Source organism: Hyperolius riggenbachi, chromosome 10 (assembly GCF_040937935.1).
Source record: "Hyperolius riggenbachi isolate aHypRig1 chromosome 10, aHypRig1.pri, whole genome shotgun sequence".
NCBI classification, from domain to species: domain Eukaryota; kingdom Metazoa; phylum Chordata; class Amphibia; order Anura; family Hyperoliidae; genus Hyperolius; species Hyperolius riggenbachi.
In genome coordinates this window covers 220,331,660-220,353,826 of record NC_090655.1, presented here as the reverse complement: position 1 = coordinate 220,353,826, position 22,167 = coordinate 220,331,660, and the positions used below count along the sequence as shown (strand labels likewise).

At 47.2% G+C, this 22,167-nt stretch overlaps 1 protein-coding gene across 1 annotated transcript in view; it reads left to right on the top strand.

Annotated features, from left to right (window-relative positions):
- The window catches only part of LOC137536830 (zinc finger protein 208-like), a 107,354-nt gene extending 87,206 nt beyond the window's left edge, over positions 1-20,148 (top strand). The window contains 1 exon segment of the mRNA XM_068259022.1: positions 17,368-20,148. Coding sequence (XP_068115123.1) covers positions 17,368-19,983 — 2,616 coding nt within the window. The 3' untranslated portion in view covers positions 19,984-20,148.
- Positions 20,149-22,167: the final 2,019 nt, after the last annotated feature.

Below are 22,167 nucleotides of genomic sequence, written 5' to 3'. Positions count from 1 at the left end.
TCTGTGCGCGCGCACACACACACATCAGCCCATATGCAATTCACCTATTCTCCTGAGTCACCTCTTAGGACAGGGGTTCCTAACCTTTTTGAAGTTGTGACACATCACGCCAAATGCTCAGATCTCCGTGACACATCACATATGTATAATAGCAAAAATACTATTAATAACCACGAAATGGATGGAAAGAGTGCATTATCCTGAATAAAGTAAAACATGAAGGAATGAAGGCTAGAATCTTTCAGGAATATTAATAAAAACAATCAGTGGCACAGTTAGCCACCCCCCTCCCTCCCCCCCAATTTGGAATGATAGCACAGCACCGACAATTTGCACCACGAGTTATAGCCACAGTGTGCTCCCACCCAAAAAAACGCCCTAAGACTCAGTATAGGTTCCCCCAGTATAGGAAGTCAGGTGTAGGTGCCCTCAGTATAGGTAGCCAGCTATAGGTGCCACCAGTATAGGAAGTCAGGTGGAGCTGCCCTCAGTATAGGTAGCCAGCTATAGGTGGGGCACCTATAGCTGGCTACCTATACTGAGGGCGCCTACACCTGACTTCCTATACTGGTGGCACCTATAGCTGGCTACCTATACTGAGGGCACCTACACCTGACTTCCTATACTGGGGGAACCTATAGGGGACTACCTATACTGAGGGAGAGCACCTACTCCTGGCTGCTTATACTGAGGGCACCAACACCTGGCTACCTATATTGGAGGCACCTACGCCTGGCTACCTATGGTGGGGACCTACAACTAACTTCTTATACTGGGGGCACCTATGCTTGGCTACCTACAGTATATTGAGGGCACCTACACATGAGATCCTATACTGGGGGCAGATATACCTGGCTACCTACCTATACTGAGTCTTAGGGCGTTTTTTTTGGGTGGGAGCACACTGTGGCTATAACTCGTGGTGCAAATTGTCGGTGCTGGTATAGGAAGTCAGGTGGAGCTGCCCTCAGTATAGGTAGTCAGCTATAGGTGCCCCCAGTATAGGAAGTCAGGTGGAGCTGCCCTCAGTATAGGTAGTCAGCTATAGGTGCCCCCAGTATAGGAAGTCAGGTGTAGGTGCCCCCAGTATAGGAAGTCAGGTGTAGGTGCCCTCAGTATAGGTAGCCAGCTATAGATGCCCCCAGTATAGGAAGTCAGGTGTAGGTGCCCTCAATATAGGTAGCCAGCTATAGGTGCCCCCTTGAAAGCCGGCGCCCTGAGCGAGGTAGAGTAGAGGTGCAGGGACAAGCTGACCAGAATCTGCCTCACATGCTTATGGCATACAGCTGCGGGCTGGTTAATATGTGCCACCCTGCAGCTGAGGGAGGGGTGTTTTGTGGGGGGTTGTGGGAAATACCATTTATTGAAAATAAAAGAACATCTTAAAGTGGACCCAAATTAAAAATACAAGATTTCAGAAATAAAATCTATTTTCTAAATTATAATAATAAATAGCAGCCTTTTTTCAGCTGCAAAATATAAAATATTTTACATTTATTGGAGGAACCCCTCCCTTCCTTTCTAATTGCCGGGAAAAAATCCGGCAAACTGGTAGAATAGGTGGTGTCCGACAATGGAGGAATTGCTAATGGCTGCCCCCAGTATAACCCTAGTTATGAAAAGAGGAGGGTGAAAAGCATGCACTGAAATGATCATAGGTTTGAAGGAGTGTTTATTTATCTTTGTATGTGTCAGAGTGGTGCAACTAAATATTTTTAATTAAAAAAATTTTTTGGTTTGGGTCCGCTTTAATTTTTTTTTTTTTTTAAATGCAATGATCAGTAGGACAAAATAATTTTAACATTGCCAACACTAACAGCAGCTGGCCATACACACAGTGCATTCACTGATGTGCCTGTGCTGTTCCAGCTGCTGCCAGTCATGCTTCCTCCACTGGCTCTTGCATTATTCTGGAGGACAACACTGCTGCTGTTCACGCCACATCTGCCCCCTGAATATTGTCACTTTCTGTCTCACAGCACACCCTGCCTTCCTCTACCTAAGCTGGTCTGCACGTCGTGTAACACAGCCATGTGCATTCGCAGGCAGGGGATGGAGTTAGAGCTGGGGACTTAGCCCAAGGTGAAGTTAGAGGCAGGGTTCTCCGGGTGGAGTTAGCAGCAAGGTCTTGGGCCAGGCAGACAGTTCTCCCTTTTTATTGGCTGGATGGGAGGTGTTAAATGGGCGAAGCTGGATGGCACAATGCAGAGTAAAATAGACTACAGGAAAAATTTAAAGACACAGTGCACTCAAGATCCGCAACAGTTATCAGGGGGCAGGCTGCGCCCTTGCAGGACCAATAGCGCTCCAGGATTTCGACCTGCAATGACTTGTGAAAAATGGCCCTGGTGCAGCCAAAGCAACTGCTCCTTAACAACAATCCTCAAACAACGACAGCATTCACCGCACAAATCTTCTAGTATAGTAGACTGGAGATACATTGGCCTCCCGAGGCCTTACAGGCATTTTCTAAGTTAAAAGGGTTGTTCTGCTCAGCACCCATACTCAGACACGTGGACACTTCCTTCCCGTTTATTGTTGAGGTAGACGCCTCGGAGGTCGGGGTGGGGGCTGTGCTGTCCCAGCGTTCTGGTCTCCAGGGTAGATTACACCCGTGTGCCTATTTTTCCCGAAGGTTCTCTCCGGCAGAGAGAAACTATGATATAGGCAACAGGGAGCTCCTAGCCATCAAATTGGCCTTCGAAGAGTGGCGTCATTGGCTAGAGGGAGCTGAGCACACTATCACGGTTTATACCGACCACAAGAACCTGGAATACATCGAGGGGGCTAAAAGGTTAAGCCCAAGGCAGGCTCGATGGTCGCTATTTTTCTCGAGGTTTGCATTCTTGATCACGTATACGCCAGGTAGTAAGAATACCAAGGCAGATGCACTCTCTAGGTGTTTCGAGCCAGAGACAGCACAGCCCTCTGTTCCCAAGACCATTGTCCCACGAAGAGTGGTGTTAGCCGCTACCGAGACTTGGGAGGACTGGAAGGAGACTTTGAGTCCTTTTCAGCAGGATATCCCGGAAGGGAAACCAGATGGGGTGTTGTTTGTCCCGTTACCATTCCGTCTCCAGATCTTGGAGATGGTCCACTCTCATAAAAATTCGGGACATCCTGGAGCGTCTAGAACGCAAGATCTCATGGCCAGATGTGCATGGTGGCCTTCGCTAGCCGCCGACTGCAAAGAGTTTGTCAGGGAATGTGCGGCTGGCATCTGTAGGTACATTGCAGCCTTTGCCCACCCCGAGTGAACCATGGACCCACTTGTCCATGGATTTCGTGGGAGAGCTTCCGAGATCTGAAGGCATATCGGTCATCTGGGTGGTGGTCGACCGTTTTAGTAAAATGGCCCACTTTGTGCCCCTGAAAGGACTCCCCTCGGCCCAGGAACTGGCCGATTTATTTATCACCCATGTCTTCAGACTGCATGGCATTCCAGAAGACATAATATCCGATCGGGGAGTCCAGTTTGTTTCGAAATTTTGGAGGGCATTTTGTCACCAAATGGGCAACCAATCATTAGAGCAATTTTTGAGATGTTACGTTGCCGAGGCGCAGAGTGATTGGGTTAAATATTTACCTTATGCAGAATTTGCCCACAACAACTTAAAGAGTTCTTCCTCAGGTTTCTGTCCATTTCAGATTGTGACAGGTAAACTGCCTAAATTCTCTCCATTGCCAGTTGCGTCCACTCCGTTCCCAGCCTTGGAGGCTTGGCAGAGGTCATTTAAGGACATGTGGTGGACCATCAAGAATAATCTCATAAAAGCATTTCAGAGTCAGAAAGGTCAGGCGGACAAGAGACGCTCGTTAGAGTGGAAATTCCAACCAGGAGATTTGGTTTGGGTGTCAACCCGTCACCTGACCCTGAAACAACCTTCTGACAAACTTGGTCCCAGGTTCGTGGGTCCATTCCCAGTTACTAGGAAAATCAACGATGTCACATATACCGTTGATCTTCCCACCAGCATGCGGGGAGTGAGGTCTTTCCACGTATCACTTCTCAAACCCGCAGTCCAGGTGGGTCCCACTCCTCCTCCTCCTGTCTTAGTCGATGCCCAACCCGAGTATGAGGTGGAGAAGATCATAGACTCACGTACTGTACAAAACTCGGTGCAGTATCTCGTACATTGGAAGGGGTACGGCATTGAGGAGAGGCAATGGATACCTGGGAACCGCATGCATGCGGACGAGTTAGTGAGGGAATTTCATGCTGTACATCCAGAAAAACCTGGAAGGAGCTGTCCGGAGTCCACTCCTCGGGGGGGGGGGGGTACTGTAAGAAAACGCGGAAGAGCCGCCGCCATGAGCCAGCGGTCGGCGGCTCTTTCCGCGTGCAGTGGCCGCACACACGGGGAGGCAGCCGCCTCCTCCCAGCATGAGGTGGCTGTCCCCGTGGAGAGGCATGCGGAGTGCGGAGAAACCGCCGCGTTGGACGCGGCGGTGGGCGCGCATGTCCCCGCTGCGGAGACACCGCAGAACGGGGCTGCTGTGGCTGGGACTCATAGTCCCTCAAGGTTCAGAGTGACGCGCGCGCGCGCACTCAGACAAAATTTATGGCATCCAGGAAGGAGTCAGCTGACCAGGCAGGTCAGCTGACTCTAGCTCCACTCCCCATTGGTCCAGCACTCAGGGAGGTGCTGGGGGACACCTGTGTATATATACTGCTGGCTGTTCACTCGTTTCTTGTCTGGCGTTGCGATCACATATGTGGGAGCACCCAGATCCGTAGTCAGATCCGCAAGTGTGCCGGGACCAGCTGGAGCTGTAATCCTACACTTAGCTAGATTATTGATAGCTTAAGTACTAGTTTGATTGTGATTATCTGTTATGACTTTTGCCTGCCTCGACTATCCTCCTGAACTCTGATCTTGTACCTCGATATTTCTGATACTCTGTTGCCGAACCCCGGCTCGTTCCTTGACTCTGCTTCTGCCTCCTGATTTTGTACCCCGATATATCTGATACCCCGTTGCTGAACCCTGCCTGTACTTTGACTCCGCCTCTGCCTACTGTATCTGTACTTTATCTGTCCGTGTGTTTACGACCTGGCTTGTCCGACCTCGAGAACCGACCTTACCGTTAGAGGCGGTTCTTCACTCTGTTAGCGACCCTTCCTCCTGAGGGTCACTTTCAGACAATCCTTCCTACTGTCAGTCTGACTCCTCCCGTCTTGGAGAGCTCAGGTCTGCGGAAGGAATCTGTGCAGTACTCCTTGCTGCACTGAGGCCTTGTCCTCTAAGTGTTACTGTTACACCAAGCACTACACTCTACTCAGGTGAACAGAGGTTAGTTTGTATATCGGATTATCGGTGATACTGCAGATCACATATAATCTGGTATATGTCTGTATTCCCAGTGATACTGCAGATCACCGGTAATCAGAGTCTCTCTGTGCTTCACCGGTCGTTACACTTGGGTGTGAGGTCCGTGGTCATCAACACCCTGGAACTAGTCTGGAATATAACACAAATGATAATACAGTTCCCTAGTCTTGGGTGTGAGGTCATAATACACACCGAGCATACACATGACCTGTCTACCACTGGAGGATGTTGGTTTCCTGTAACAGCTTGCATGCAACCTATTAAGTACTCGTCCCTCCCACTGCGTAGAAGTCGATCCTCCATGGGAGGGGCCTAACACTAACTAAATCCTAACCTATGTATATGCATAGCCTGGGTGCGGCTAATCAAGTAAATTCGAAAATTGAAAATTGCGCAAAAGGTGGATCAGCACAATACCAGGCCGCCTCCGAATGGCCTCCAATCAGAGGTGCGCTGAGCCCCCCCAGGAACTACAAACGCACCTTGAACCCAAACAGAAGCTCTGCATATACACCAAAAGCATGGCTGTTATGTGGGAGCAGCTGACCAAAAACGAATTAAATTAGTACATAGCAAGGAAATGAACAGCGCTACTTAAAAACAGGCAAGTGCCTACCTGCAAAAGAGTGCAAGCCCCACTTGTGGGATATAATACACACCGAGCATACACATGACCTGTCTACCACTGGAGGATGTTGGTTTCCTGTAACAGCTTGCATGCAACCTATTAAGTACTCGTCCCTCCCACTGCATAGAAGTCGATCCTCCATGGGAGGGGCCTAATACTAACTAAATCCTATCCTATGTATATGCATAGCCTGGGTGCGGCTAATCAAGTAAATTAGAAAATTGAAAATTGCGCAAAAGGTGGATCAGCGCAACACCAGGCCGCCTCCGAATGGCCTCCAATCAGAGGTGCGCTGAGCCCCCCCAGGAACTACAAACGCACCTTGAACCCAAACAGGAGCTCTGCATATACACCAAAAGCATGGCTGTTAATTGGGAGCAGCTGACCAAAAACGAATTAAATTAGTACATAGCAAGGAAATGAACAGCGCTACTTAAAAACAGGCAAGTGCCTACCTTAACAGCCATGTACTAATTTAATTCGTTTTTGGTCATCTGCTCCCACTTAACAGCCATGCTTTTGGTGTATATGCAGAGCTTCTGTTTGGGTTCAAGGTGTGTTTGTAGTTCCTGGGGGGGCTCAGCGCACCTCTGATTGGAGGCCATTCGGAGGCGGCCTGGTGTTGCGCTGATCCACAATTTTGCGCAATTTTCGAATTTACTTGATTAGCCGCACCCAGGCTATGCATATACATAGGTTAGGATTTAGTTAGTGTTAAGCCCCTCCCATGGAGGATCGACTTCTACGCAGTGGGAGGGATGAGTACTTAATAGGTTGCATGCAAGCTGTTACAGGAAACCAACATCCTCCAGTGGTAGACAGGTCATGTGTATGCTCGGTGTGTATTATATCCCACAAGTGGGGCTTGCACTCTTTTGCAGGTAGGCACTTGCCTGTTTCTAAGTAGCGCTGTTCATTTCCTTGCTATGTACTAAATTAATTCGTTTTTGGTCAGCTGCTCCCACTTAACAGCCATGCTTTTGGTGTATATGCAGAGCTTCTGTTTGGGTTCAAGGTGCGTTTGTAGTTCCTGGGGGGGCTCAGCGCACCTCTGATTGGAGGCCATTTGGAGGCGGCCTGGTGTTGCGCTGATCCACCTTTTGCGCAGGATCTGACTATGGTCTGAATGCTTCCACGTAAGTGTTCGCAACGGCACACAACTTGCAACTGGCCAGCAGTAACTATATATGGAGTAGTGCTCTCCAGCACCACCCCTAATTGATCAACCAATAGTAACCTGCTCTGGAGTCAGCTGATCGGCGTGACCAGCTGATCTCTTCTTGCCCAGTTTAAGAGTTCTGCCTCTCAATGCACGCGCGTGTATTCCTAAGCCTGTGAGCACTAACAGACTCAGCCACACCAGACACACGCTGCCGCGTGCAAACCGCCATGCCGGACGCGGAACCAGCCGCCTTACTGTTGTTACATGCGGCGGCCTTTCTGCGTTCTGCCCTGTTACCAAACGCACGCTTCCGCGTGCAAACCGCCGCATTGGATGCGGAATCAGCTGCCTCCCGAGCAGTACATGAGCAGTTCTCTCACAATTGGTCACCAGAATCTGCTGATACTGAGTTGATCCATGCATCCCTCAACTTTGACAAGATTCCCAGTCCCTGCACTGGCCACCCAGCCCCAGAGCATGATGGAACCATCACCATATTTTACTGTATGTAGCAGGTGTTTTTCTTGGAATGTGTAACGGTAGGGTGTCGCAACTCTGATGTCTGATTATTTGGTGATCTGCAGAATCACCAACAATACAGACGCTATACCTGATTATGTATGATCTGCAGAATCACCAATAATACTAGTATCGCAGCACAAGAAGCTGAGTGTGTAGTGCTTGGTGCAACCGTAACTTTAATAGTTTTGCGAGACCTTACCAGAGGTGCTGGTAAGGTACTATCAGTACACCGACTGGACAGATAGCTCAAACCTCCCCAGTGGAGCTGGGAAAGGTACCAACAGAGAGTAGAGAAATAGACAGATTAGTCCTTACCAGAGGAGCTGGCAAGGAACTAGTTAACCAGGTAGCAAGAGAAGCTACGCTAGACCTTACAAGTGACTCGGATAGTTTTGGCTAAACCTTCCAGAGAAGCTGGGAAGGTACTTTCAGTCACTAAGCAACACCTCACCAGTGGAGCTGGTGAGAGTAAGGAATAAATAACGAGTGCTCATCAGTGGAGCTGATGAACCTCAGAACCAATAAAGCTAGGCCCCTTCAGAGGTGCTGGCTGGCACTAGCTGAGACTAATAAAGGCTAGGCCCCTTCACAGGTGCTGGCTGGCACTAGCTAAGACACTGCTAAATACGGCCAGACCTCCGGGGGTTCTGGGAACGTACTAACAGATACGGTAACTGAATAGTTTGGCAAAAACCTTACCAGAGGAGCTGGCAAGGTACTATCAATACGTACAAGAGTACAAACCGCAGCAAGCTGGAGATACTGATACTGAAGAGATAGAATCTCCAGAGGAGCGGGTGATTCAGAGTGTAATGCAGCCTAGAGGACACCTGAGGAGCAGGTGATACAAACAATACTGAAACTAATGATCACCTGAGGAGCAGGTGATTCTATACTAGAAATCCCTCACCAGCGGCTAGGCCCACTGGTGAGGACAGAGTGGTCAGACAGACTAAGTTTGGCAACAGAGAGGCAAGCAACAGTACAGAAATCGTAAGGCGGAAGAGTAATCGGTAATCAGGCAGAGGATCAGCAACTTTAAGGCAGATAGGCGGAAGTACAGAATCAGTAAGCGAGATCAGAGTTTAGCCAGAGTCATACACAGGTAAACAATAACATACAATAATCCTAGTCTTGGTGTGAAGTCCTTGGTTTCAACACCTGGATCTAGTCTAAGGTCTGAGCGCTAACACACAGGGTATTCACGACAGCAGACACCACCTGAATGAAGCCCGGAGGCTTAAGAAGCAGAGGAGACCTCACTGGCACGCCCCCTGCAGCCAGCCAATACGGGGCGCCGTGAGCCTCCTCCTAGCATAAAGGTCCTGTCTGTGCACGCGCCCGCGCGAGACAGCGACCTTATGGGCACATGACACTTCTGTCCTCGGCGTGCTAAACGCCGGGACGGACGGAGCAGCCAGGGGCAGGGAGGCAGCCGCGGTGCAGTCCACCACGGCTGTACTCGTTACAGTACCCCCCCCCTTTAGGCGTGGACTGCGGACACGACCTAACCGAACCGCCACAACTCTCCTCCGTTATATCAAACCTTACCGGGTGGGAGGGAGAGGAATCCCCCTGAACAATAGATCTACCCCGAGACACCAGGGAAGATTTAACCCTTCTGATTCTGGAGGGCAAAGCCCATACTACGTCACCAGGTATCACCCCCCCATACCTCAGACCTTCTTCTGTCCTGCTGAAATGAGCCTAAAGCAGGGAACGAAGGTTTCTGACTCTCTGCCACCAGCAGGAGCCCTGTCTCAGGGAGGATGCCCACCGAAGTGGCAGACTGTATATCATGCTTTGGTTCAACATGCTTTATCACAGGCGAGTGAACTGAGGGACTCGCATGTAACACAGGCCTATTCCTATCAGTTCGACATTTCAGAATCATCGCGGTCTTTCTTGAGCTCCTTTGGAGCCAAGGCTGTTCAGATACTGGAAATGGCCGTCTAGTAACTACAGGAGCCCGTCTGGACGACCTACTCCTGGTATAGACAGGACCATTTCCAGAGTAACCGGCACTTCCCTGAGCATGATGAACATGCAGTTTCTTAGGTCCAAAATGAGGTGGCACAAATAGAGTCCTAACTGGTTTCTCCTTTGGAACCACCTGCTGAAATGGACTCAAAACAGACGCCCCCTTTTTGTAGGACTCAACCTCTGAGGCCTTAGGGGACTGTGAAGAGCATCCCTCCACTTGTATCTCGGGAGTGCTTCTAGTGACCCTCTTTAAACACTTCTTGTGACAAGAGGAGGACCAGCTGGACAACTGTCCGGACCCCCAATCAATTCGAGGTGAATGCTTCTCCAGCCACGGCATACCAAGAATTATCGTGGAGGTAGACTTTTTAAGAACCAGGAACTGAATTTGTTCCTCATGCAACACTCCCAGTCGACACCAGACTACCGGAGTCTGAGCTAGTGGTTGTTTCACTTGCAATGGTGAACCATCCATAGCGGTAATAACCACCTGACGTTTCCCGGAAAGGATGGGAAACCCAAACTTGATGGCGAAGTCATAAGCCATCACATTCACATTAGAACCCGAGTCTACCAAGGCCTGGGTGGAATAGACTCGATTCCCCCAGGCAATAGAACACGGGAGAAGCAAAGAGTTGCTCTTTAGGGGTACGCCTGAATCACCTAGCATGGAACCTCCAGCTACCCCTAAAGGACAGAGCCTCTTCTGCTTCGGGGAACAATCCTGTATCGATTGCCCCTTTTCTGCACCATACAGACAAGATTTCTTAGAATCTCTCCCATTTCTCTCAACCTTAATGATCCTGGATTTTCCGATCCGTATCGGCACATCCAGAGGAGGTGAGGAACGAACAGAAGGAGAGAAAGCCCACAGAGCAAGACTTTCTGGGATTTTATCCCGAGATTGCTCCTGACACAGGACTTGAAACTCAATTTCTTTCTCTAAGGCTTTTAAAAAATTCTGAACTGAGTCCAAAGCCTCATGACCCTCAGGAAGACTGTATGCCCAGGACTGCAATTCACCGGATAACAAGTATTTTAATAACGTGAGTCTCTGTTTCCCTGAACCCGCAGACTCTGGCCGTAACTCAAAATATGATAAGCAACGGTGCTTAAAACTCAAAAAATCTGCCTGATGCCCCGAAAACCTTTCAGGAGGGGGTATTCCGGGCTCAAACGCAAGAGGGGGTGACACTTGTGTATTAGGTTTTTCAAACGGTTAGCTGTCTGAAACAACTGGTCAATCTAAATCTGCTGTTCATCAACCATTTAAATGAGGTTGTTTAAGGTGGTGACTAACAGACCAAGCTGATTGCACAGTGTCTCCATTATACTTTTACTGGTCTGCTGTTCTGTAACGGTAGGGTGTCCCAACTCAGATGTCTGATTATTTGGTGATCTGCAGAATCACCAACAATACAGATGCTATACCGGATTATGTGTGATCTGCAGAATCACCAATAATACTAGTATAGCAGCACAAGGAGCTGAGTGTGTAGTGCTTGGTGCAACCATAACTTTAATAGTTTTGCGAGACCTTACCGGAGGTGCTGGTAAGGTACTATCAGTACACCGACTGGACAGATAGATCAAACCTCCCCAGTGGAGCTGGGAAAGGTACCAACAGAGAGTACAGAAATAGACAGATTAGTCCTTACCAGAGGAGCTGGCAAGGAACTAGTTAACCAGGTAGTAAGAAAAGCTACGCTAGACCTTACAAGTGACTCGGATAGTTTTGGCTAAACCTTCCAGAGAAGCTGGGAAGGTACTTTCAGTCACTAAGCAACACCTCACCAGTGGAGCTGATGAGAGTAATGAATAAATAACGAGTGCTCATCAGTGGAGCTGATGAACCTCAGAACCAATAAAGCTAGGCCCCTTCAGAGGTGCTGGCTGGCACTAGCTGAGACTAATAAAGGCTAGGCCCCTTCACAGGTGCTGGCTGGCACTAGCTAAGACACTGCTAAATACGGCTAGACCTCCGGGGGTTCTGGGAACGTACTAACAGATACGGTAACTGAATAGTTTGGCAAAAACCTTACCAGAGGAGATGGCAAGGTAGTATCAATACGTACAAGAGTACAAACCCCAGCAAGCTGGAGATACTGATACTGAAGAGATAGACTCTCCCGAGGAGCGGGTGATTCAGAGTGTACTGCAGCCTAGAGAACACCTGAGGAGCAGGTGATACAAACAATACTGAAACTAATGATCACCTGAGGAGCAGGTGATTCTATACTAGAAATCCCTCACCAGCGGCTAGGCCCACTGGTGAGGACAGAGTGGTCAGACAGACTAAGTTCGGCAACAGAGAGGCAAGCAACAGTACAGAAATCGTAAGGCGGAAGAGTAATCGGTAATCAGGCAGAGGATCAGCAACTTTAAGGCAGATAGGCGGAAGTACAGAATCAGTAAGCGAGATCAGAGTCAGAGTTTAGCCAGAGTCATACACAGGTAAACAATAACATACAATAATCCTAGTCTTGGTGTGAAGTCCTTGGTTTCAACACCTGGATCTAGTCTAAGGTCTGAGCGCTAACACACAGGGTATTCACGACAGCAGACGCTGCCTGAATGAAGCCCGGAGGCTTAAGAAGCAGAGGAGACCTCACTGGCACGCCCCCTGCAGCCAGCCAATACGGGGCGCCGTGAGTCTCCTCTGACGTCAGCTGACCAGCAGGTTAGCTGACGAGCCTCCTCCTAGCATAAAGGTCCTGTCTGTGCGCACGCCCGGATGAGACAGCGACCTTATGGGCACATGACACTTCCGTCCTCGGTGTGCTAAACGCCGGGACTGACGGAGCAGCCAGGGGCACGGAGGCAGCCACGGCGGCGATGCAGTTCACCGCGGCTGTACTCGTTACAGAATGCGGTGTTTTATTTCCTCCATGCATAACGGCCCTTCTTATGCCCAAATAACTAAATTTTAGTTTCATCAGTCCACAGCACCTTATTCCAAAATGAAGCTGGCTTGTCCAAATGTGCTTTACCATACCTCTAGCGGCTTTGTTTGTGCTGTGGGTGGAGAAAAGGCTTCTTCTGCATCACTCTCGCATACAGCATCTCCTTGTGTAAAGTGTGCAGAATGGTTGAATGATGCACAGTGACTCCATCTGCAGCAAGATGATGTTGTAGGTCTTTGGTGCTGGTCTGTGGTTTGACTGACTGTTCTCACCATTCGTCGCTTCTGTCTATCCGAGATTTTTCTTGGTCTGCCACTTCGAGCCTTAAAGGAATACTGTAGGGGGGTCAGGGGAAAATGAGTTGAAGTTATCCGGGGCTTCTAATGGTCCCCCGCAGACATCCTGTGCCCGCGCAGCCACTCACTGATGCTCCGGCCCCGCCTCCAGTTCACTTCTGGAATTTCTGACTTTAAAGTCAGAAAACCACTCCGCCTGCATTGCCGTGTCCTCGCTCCCGCTGATGGCACCAGGAGCATACTACGCAGACCAAAGACCATACTGGACTTGTGCAATACACTCCTGGTGACATCAGCGGGAGCAAGGACACGGCAATTCAGGCGCAGTGGTTTTCTGACTTTAAAGTCAGAAATTCCAGAAGTGAACTGGAGGCGGGGCCGGAGCATCGGTGAGTGGCTGCGTGGGCACAGGATGTCTGCGGGGGACCATTAGAAGCCCCGGGTAACTTCAACTCATTTTCCCCTGACCCCCCCTACAGTATCCCTTTAAGCTAAAGAGTAGCAACATGGGGGGGTCTCAAAACAACTTTTAAATGACCTGAAGACAAAGATCGTACACCGTCATGGTTTAGGGGAAGGATACAGAAAGCTGTCTCAGATATTTCAGCTGTCTGTTTCCACAGTTAGGAACATATCGAGGAAATTGAAGACCACAGGCTCAGTTCAATAGCAGGGAAACTTACAATTGACCCTCTTAAAGAGACACTGAAGCGAAAAAAAGATTATGATATAATGAATCGGTTGTGTAGTACAGCTAAGAAATAAAGCATTAGGACCAGAGACATAAGTCTAATATTTGTTTCCAGTACAGGAAGAGTTAAGAAACTCCAGTTGTTATCTATGCAAATAGCCATTCAGCTCTGAGACTTTGAAAGTCCTGGAGAGCTCTGACTTCTGATTAGGTTATCTCAGCTGTATTGTGTTTTTCTTTTGCAGAAAACAGTTCAGGACAGGTCAAAAGTTCACTGCCTGTTCTGCAAAAACTTTTAGAATGCTGAGTAATGTGTAAACTGCAGGTATTAAAGAATTGTACAATGTTATAAAAAAAAGCTGTATAACTGAAAATAAAAATGAGAATATTTTTTGTGCTAGCAATGTTCTAGTAATTACCCCCACTACACACCCAATTCATTATGTCATAATTTTTTTTTCTGCTTCAGTGTCTCTTTAAATACTCTTTCTTATAACTGGATTCACCTGTGTATGTAGGTCAGGGGTCACTGAGCTTACCAAGCCAATTTGAGTTCCAATAATTCGTTCTAAAGGTTTTGGAATCAATAAAATGACAAATGTATGCACCTGCCTAATTTTATTTAAACAATTAATGCACACTTTCTGTAAATCCAATAAACTTAAAGGGATACTGTAGGAGGGTCGGGGGAAAATGAGCTGAACTTACCCTGGGCTTCTAATGGGCCCCCCGCAGACATCCTGTGCCTGCGCAGCCGCTCACCGATGCTCTGGCCCCGCCTCCGGTTCACTTCTGGAATTTCTGACTTTAAAGTCAGAAAACCACTGCGCCTGCGTTGCAGTGTCCTCGATCCCGCTGATGTCATCAAGAGCGCACAGCGCAGGCCCAGTATGGTCTGTGTCTGCGCAGTACACTCCTGGTGACATCAGCGGGAGCGAGGACACGGCAACGCAGGCGCAGTGGTTTTCTGACTTTAAAGTCAGAAATTCCAGAAGTGAACCGGAGGCGGGGCCGGAGCATAGGGGAGTGGCTGCGCCAACACAGGATGTCTGCGGGAGACCATTAGAAGCCCCGGGTAAGTTCAGCTCATTTTCCCCCAACCCCCCTACAGTATCCCTTTAATTTCACTTCTCAATATCACTGTGTGTGTCTCCTAAATGATATATTTAGCTTACATTTTTTATCGTAACAAGTAACGATTTATACTGGAAAATCATGACGATTAACAAGGTTGCCCAAATTATCACATCCCACTGTAGACCAATTTTCAAAAAATCATAGCTTCGTCAAAAATCATTGCACAGACGGCAGTTGAGCTTGTTGGAAAGGAATTTATCTAAAGTTTAATGAAAAAAAAAAGTTTTGGAATATTTTTAATATTTTTTTTAAATTTGAAAATTTATAATAGAATTATTTAAATACACGTCCCCTTCGATTTTTTTTTTTGACGTTTTGGTCTTGCTTACTTCACGAGAAATGACTCTCAGTGTGCCCTGAGACGCGGCGGTGCCAGGCGTGTCTGGGAGCAGTGGAGCCCGGCTTCTCTATCGCAGCTATGCCCAGACTCGTGTCCCCTCCTCCATGGCCGGCCTTTGACCTGAGCGACCAGATCGGTCACTCAGGGCGCCAGCTCTCAAGGGCGCATGTGCAGAGGACAGTGTCGCCCCTTGCCGCCCCGCTGTCTCTCCCCACCTCCGGGGACATCGGCGGCCATTTTCTTGTAGACCTGCTCTAACTACAGATGGAGCAGAGGCGGGGAGAGAAGAGAGACGTCATTGCTGGAACACGGAAGTCAGGTGAGTCATTCCCCCGCCCGCTGCCATAGAAGGGGGACTGGGGACACTACCTATGTGGGGCAAATATACTATCTACACTGGGGGCAACTATACTATCTATACTGGGGGCAACGATACTACCTATACTGGGGGCACCTGTATAAGCTACCTAAAGTGGGGCAACTATACCAGCTACGTATACTGGGGCAACTATACTAGCGACATATACTGGGGGCAACTGTACTAGCTACCTATACTGGGGCAACTATACTAGCTACCTTTACTGTTGCAACTATACTACCTATGCTTGGCTAGTACTACTAATACTGAGGGCACCTACACCTGACTTTTTATACTTGGCGCACCTATGCCTGGTTACCTATACAGAGGGCACCTACACCTGACTTCCTACACTGGGGACACCTATAGCTGTCTATCTATGCTGAAGGGGGGGGGACCCATGCTTGGCTACCTATATTGAGGGCACCTACACTTGAGATCCTGTACTGAGGGCACCAATACCTGCCTATCTACCTACCTATACTAAGTCTGAGGGCGTTTAATTTGGGGAGGGACTCACTGCGGCTAAAACGCGCAGTGCAAATTGTCGGTGCTGTTGTGCTATCATTTAAAATATGGGGTTGGCCCTAACTGGCCTATAGATTGTTTGTTTTTATTAATATTCCTGAAAGGTTCTAGCCTTCATTTTTAAGTATATTCAGGATAATCCACTCTTTCATCCATTTCATGGTTATTATTAGTAATTTTCTATTATACATATGTGACGTGTCACAGAGATCTGAGCATTTGGCGTGATGTGCCACGACTTCAAAAAGGTTAGGAACCACTGTCCTAGGAGGTATCTCCGGAGGTGAATTGCATATGGGCCTGTGCGTGTGTGTGAGCGTGCGCAAAGAGGATGAATGGGGGCACCAAAATCAGGTTTCGCTCAGGGCGCTGTGAAACCTAAGGCCGGCCCTGCCCTCCTCCCTCCCTTCCCTGGGTGTGTGCCAGTCAGGCAGTGTGTACAGAACTACACACATCCACATCGCTTGTGCCCTCTAGCCACAATGCCATGCTCCATCGAACTGACAAAGTGCAAGTGCATTCGGACTGTGCAAAGACTGACAATAATACTCTGAATAGAAAAATGTATGTAATATTTTTGACTGTAAGACCCATGCCCAGCGCGAGACAATCGCCCCCAAACCACCCCTCAGAAGATCTGAACGGAACAGAACCCCTAACTGAAGAAGCCTTTTTTCTTTAAGGCAAATTTTTAGCTTAAAAATGTATGAATACAGACAACTAAATTTACCGAAAATACTTGTATTTTGAGTAACGCAACCCCCGTTTTTTACCGTTAAGGGGGAGGGGAGAAGGGGGAGAAGCAAAGGGAAACGGGGATGGGGTCACGAGTCTAGGCGTAGCTGCGATAGGGAAGCCAGGCTCCAGCGCTCCCAGACACGCCCGGCACCACGTCGTCTTAGTGCGCACTGCGCTACAAACAGAGTCATTTCTCGTGAAGTAAGTGAGACCAAAACGGCGAACTTTCAGGTACGGTAGTTTAAAGTATGGCCTTTAACATATCCACAGCTCAAAAAAAAAAAAAACAAGAGGTTCGTGTTTTTCAAAAATTCGATTTGAAATTTTCAAATTTAAAAAAAAAAAAGTTGAACATTTTAAAAAACTATTTTTTTCCTTTTTTTTTTATTTGACTTTAGATAAATACCTTTACAACGAGCTCAATCTGCCGTCTATGCAATGATTTTTGACGAACCCATGATTTTTTTAAAATTGGTCTACGTCAAAGTTGGCCATTTTGACTTTGAGCCACTGCTCGTCCTAATTTTGGATTTTTTCAGGATAATACAAATAACAAGGAAACAAAAATATATTATAGAGAGTTTTGTTGCATGCAATAAATATTTTTTTTTCTGTTACAGCAGTGGTTGCATGTTCCAAAAGAACTACCAATAAAACAGACCACCACTCAGATTCCATCTATGGTGACCAGGAACCATTCGAAGAGCAGAATGCAACCCATGACAAATTAGTGACATCAGAGGAACAGGGTGACAGCAGCAATGAGTCACAGTACAACCCCTCTAATGATGAGGTGGACTCCCATTCTGACACAAAGGAGCAAGAGCAAAAGACAACATCCAACGGAAAGTTCTCCTGTGATGAGTGTGGGAAATACTTCATATATAAATCCTTTCTAACTATCCACCAGAGGATTCATATGGGAGAGCGGCCTTATGAATGTTCAGAGTGTGGGAAACGTTTTAACCAAAAATCACATCTTCAGATTCATCAGCATATCCACACTGGGGTGAAGCCTCTTCACTGTGATGAGTGTGGGAAGAGGTTTTGTAGTACATCAGCGCTTTTGACTCACCAGAGGTATCATACAGGAGAAAGGCCTTTCCAGTGTACTGAGTGTGGTAAGAATTATACTACAAATAGCGCATTCCATACTCATAAACTGTCCCATATGGGAGTCAAACCATTTTCATGTTCTGAGTGCTCAAAAAGCTTCCTCACGAGAGGCCAACTACAAGTCCACCACCTTGTCCATACCGGAGAGAAGCCACATGAGTGTCCTGAGTGTGAGAAATGTTTCTCTACAAAGTCACATCTCACCAGCCACCTGGCAACCCATAGCAAAGAGAAACACTATAAGTGTTCCAAAAGCGGAAAAGGTTTCCGCCTTAAAAGTCACCTTTGTCAACATGAAAGTTGTCAAATGGTAAATACATCATTTAAGTGTGGTGAATGTGGGAAGGGGTTTTCCACGAAGTCTAATCTTAATGTACATGAGAGAAGTCACACAGGAGAGAAATCATTTAAGTGCCTTGAATGTGGAAAGGGGTTTTCCACAACAGCTTATCTTCGTAACCATGAGAGAAGACACACAGGAGAGAAACCGTTAAAGTTCCCTGAATGTGGGAAGGGGTTTTCCTATAAGTCTAAACTTCATGAACATGAGAGAAGTCACACGGGAGAGAAGCCGTTTGCATGCCCTGAATGTGGAAACAGGTTTTCCACTAAGTCTGAGCTTCATGTACATGAGAGAATTCACACAGGAGAGAAACCGTTTGAGTGCTGTGAATGTGGGAAGGGGTTTTCCACTAAGTCTAATCTTCATATACATGAGAGAAGTCACACAGGAGAGAAACCGTTTGAGTGCGGGGAATGTGGGAAGAGGTTTTCCACTAAGTCTGAGCTTCATGTACATGAGAAAATTCACACTGGAGAGAAACAGTTTGAGTTCCATGAATGTGGGAAGGGGTTTTCCACTAAGTCTAATCTTCATATACATGAGAGAAGTCACACAGGAGAGAAACCGTTAAAGTGCCCTGAATGTGGGAAGGGGTTTTCCTATAAGTCTGAACTTCATGTACATGAGAGAAGTCACACAGGAGAGAAACCGTTTGAGTGCCCTGAATGTGGGAAGGGGTTTTCCACTAAGGCTGAGCTTCATGTACATGAGAGAAGTCACACAGGAGAGAAACCGTTTGAGTGCCGTGAATGTGGGAAGGGGTTTTCCACTAAGTCTAATCTTCATGTACATAAGAGAAGTCACACAGGAGAGAAACCGTTTGAGTGCCCTGAATGTGGGAAGGGGTTTTCCACTAAGGCTGAGCTTCATGTACATGAGAGAAGTCACACAGGAGAGAAACCGTTTGAGTGCCCTGAATGTGGGAAGGGGTTTTCCTATAAGTCTGAACTTCATGTACATGAGAGAAGTCACACGGGAGAGAAACCGTTTGAGTGCAGTGAATGTGGGAAGGGGTTTTCCACTAAGTCTAATCTTCATGTACATAAGAGAAGTCACACAGGAGAGGAAATGTTTATGTGCTGTGAATGTGGTAAAGGGTTTTCCACTAAGTCTAATCTTCATAGACATGAGAGAAGTCACACAGGAGAGAAAGCGTTAAAGTGCCCTGAATGTGGGAAGGGGTTTTCCTATAAGTCTGAACTTCATGTACATGAGAGAAGTCACACAGGAGAGAAACCGTTTGAGTGCCCTGAATGTGGGAAGGGGTTTTCCACTAAGGCTGAGCTTCATGTACATGAGAGAAGTCACACAGGAGAGAAACCGTTTGAGTGCCGTGAATGTGGGAAGGGGTTTTCCTATAAGTCTAATCTTCATGTACATAAGAGAAGTCACACAGGAGAGAAACCGTTTGAGTGCCCTGAATGTGGCAAGGGGTTTTTCTATAAGTCTGAACTTCATGTACATGAGAGAAGTCACACGGGAGAGAAACCGTTTGAGTGCCGTGAATGTGGGAAGGGGTTTTCCACTAAGTCTAATCTTCATGTACATAAAAGAAGTCACACAGGAGAGAAACCGTTTGAGTGCCGTGAATGTGGGAAGGGGTTTTCCACTAAGTCTAATCTTCATGTACATAAGAGAAGTCACACAGGAGAGGAAATGTTTATGTGCTGTGAATGTGGTAAAGGGTTTTCCACTAAGTCTAATCTTCATAGACATGAGATATTTCACACAGGAGAGGAACCGTTTGAGTGCCGTGAAAGCAGGGCCGGATTTGTACTTTTTACCACCCAAGGCCAGTGTCACCAGCAGCCCCCATTAAGTATAGGTAGCGAGATGACCCCTCCCCCTTCCCTCCAGTCCAGTATAGGTAGCCAGATGACCTGTCCCCCTTTTCCTCCAGTATAAATAGCCAGATGGCTCTTTCTCTTTCAATCCCTCTGTTTCCCACCCCCCACCTTTTGGTATAGGTAGCCAGCTCACCTTCCCACCGCAGCAGCCATCAGTGTCACTCATTTCTCCGCTCATCTCCAGTGCAGAAGCGTCCTCTTCCTTTCTGTCTCCAATGCTGCCCAAGTCCATAGACGCTGGCCACAATGCAAATGTTCACAGAGAGCAAGGTGGCTGCGGCACAGGCAGCTAGCAGCAGATTACCGCAGTCAGGCGCTTGGCTGATCTCCCTTCATTGCAGCATTTGCAAGCTTGCAAATGCTGCACCAGTTTAGCCTGATGATTTGGTGCCTTTGTTCCTGTTGTGCCCTAGGCCATGGTCTAGGTGGCCTTGGCCTAAATCCGGCCTTGCGTGAAAATGGGAAGGAGTTTTCCACTAAGTCTGAGCTTCATATACATTAGAGAAGTCAAACAGGAGAGAAGCCATTTGAGTGCTGTGAATGTGGGAAGCAGTTTTCCACTTAAGTCTGAGCTTCATATACAAGAGAGAATTCACACAGGAGAGAAACTGTTTCCTAGAACAGATTGTGGGAAATGTTTGCAAAAGACACATTATCAACACATATGCTCATTCACACAGGTGACAAGCAGTGAGCTTGCTCAGAGTGTGGGAATATGTACAACAAATATCTAACTGTAGAGAAAGGGAGATCAGCACCCATGTAATGATCAAAATAAGTTGGAGTGCCAAGAACCTACCACCCTTGAGTACCCTTCAGAGGATAAATATCAGTGTCCAGAATTGAGTCAGCACCTCCTTGCATATAATTGTATCAAAGCTCTTTTAGAAAAGCATAGCTCTTTATTATGTTTCTTTAAAACAGGTTAAAAAGGGACGAATGGGACCTGATTTCCCATGTCTAGGGTGTAGATTTCAATCACCGCACGCTACCCCTGATCGCGCTAGTCTCTTTGCCATCGGTATGATTCACTGGCTCCTGAACCTGTGATCACTTTGAGCCAATCACATTGGCTTATATTGATCACAGGGTCAGAAGCCAATGAAATCGGCTCCTGACTTGCTCACGGAGCTCTGCCTTCATAGTGACGGTAGAGCAAGTGGGCTACAGTGACAGGACAGTGGTGCGAATGGCAGTAGCGGTGGGTCCATGTAGTGTTACATTTTTAAGAACCGTTTTTTTAACCAGCAGTCTCTGATCCTTAAAGGGAACCTTAACTGAGAGGGATATGGATGTTTCCTTTTAAACAATACCAGTTGCTTGTCAGTCATGCTGATCTCTTTGACTGCAGTAGTGGCTTAATCACACACCTGAGACAAGCATGTAGCTAATCCAGTCTGACTTTAGTCAGAGCACCTGATCTGCATGCTTGCTGAGGGGCTGTGGCTGACAGTATTAGAGACACAGGATCAGCAGGAGAGTCCGGCAAATGGTATTATTTTAAAAGGAAAAATCCATATCCTTCTCAGTTTAGGTTCCCTTTAAAGGGATCTAAGCAGCTCCTGGTTTCAAATAGCTGAAAGGGCTGCCATGTTTCAGAAGTTCAACCCCCTGCTACTTTTCCACTGCCAATATCCAGGCTAGGTGTGAAATTTTTCAAGTGTGACTAATGTTTTCTGTTTAAAGTACAATGGGGAAGACTCAGGGTTTGTTTATGGCCAATTAAGTCTAATGAGGTGATTTCTTATCTGCCTTCCATCATCTGTTGTCTGCAAGTCCTTTCATGGACAGAAGAGGTGCCTATTTTAAACCTTAAATGTAAAAAGATGAGGTATAATGAAAGGTTTTTTTTGTAATAATAAACCACATTTTTAGAATGCATTTTTAATTTGCTATAGAGCTGCCCTGGGTATTGCAAATGATGCTCGGTTCACTTTAAGGGTCCAGAGACTGCTGGTACAGAAGCAGTTCTTTTTTCTTGAACTTCTTTTTGTACTGTTTATATTGTCGAATAGTTCAAGATTTGCCAGTAAACCTTGCATGTAAACTTTTGTATCTATTCATAACATGTCTATTTGTATTGTTTTGTGATTGAACTTATAAAGATTTTTTACATGGCAAAAAAATAGAGTCTGGGCTGTTGTAATAAAATGGGGAGAGAAAATGTTGGCGCGAAAAACAATTGTCTTTGATTGACGCTTGGAACCTACAAATCACTTGAACGGCAGGTCTTAGCCAATGT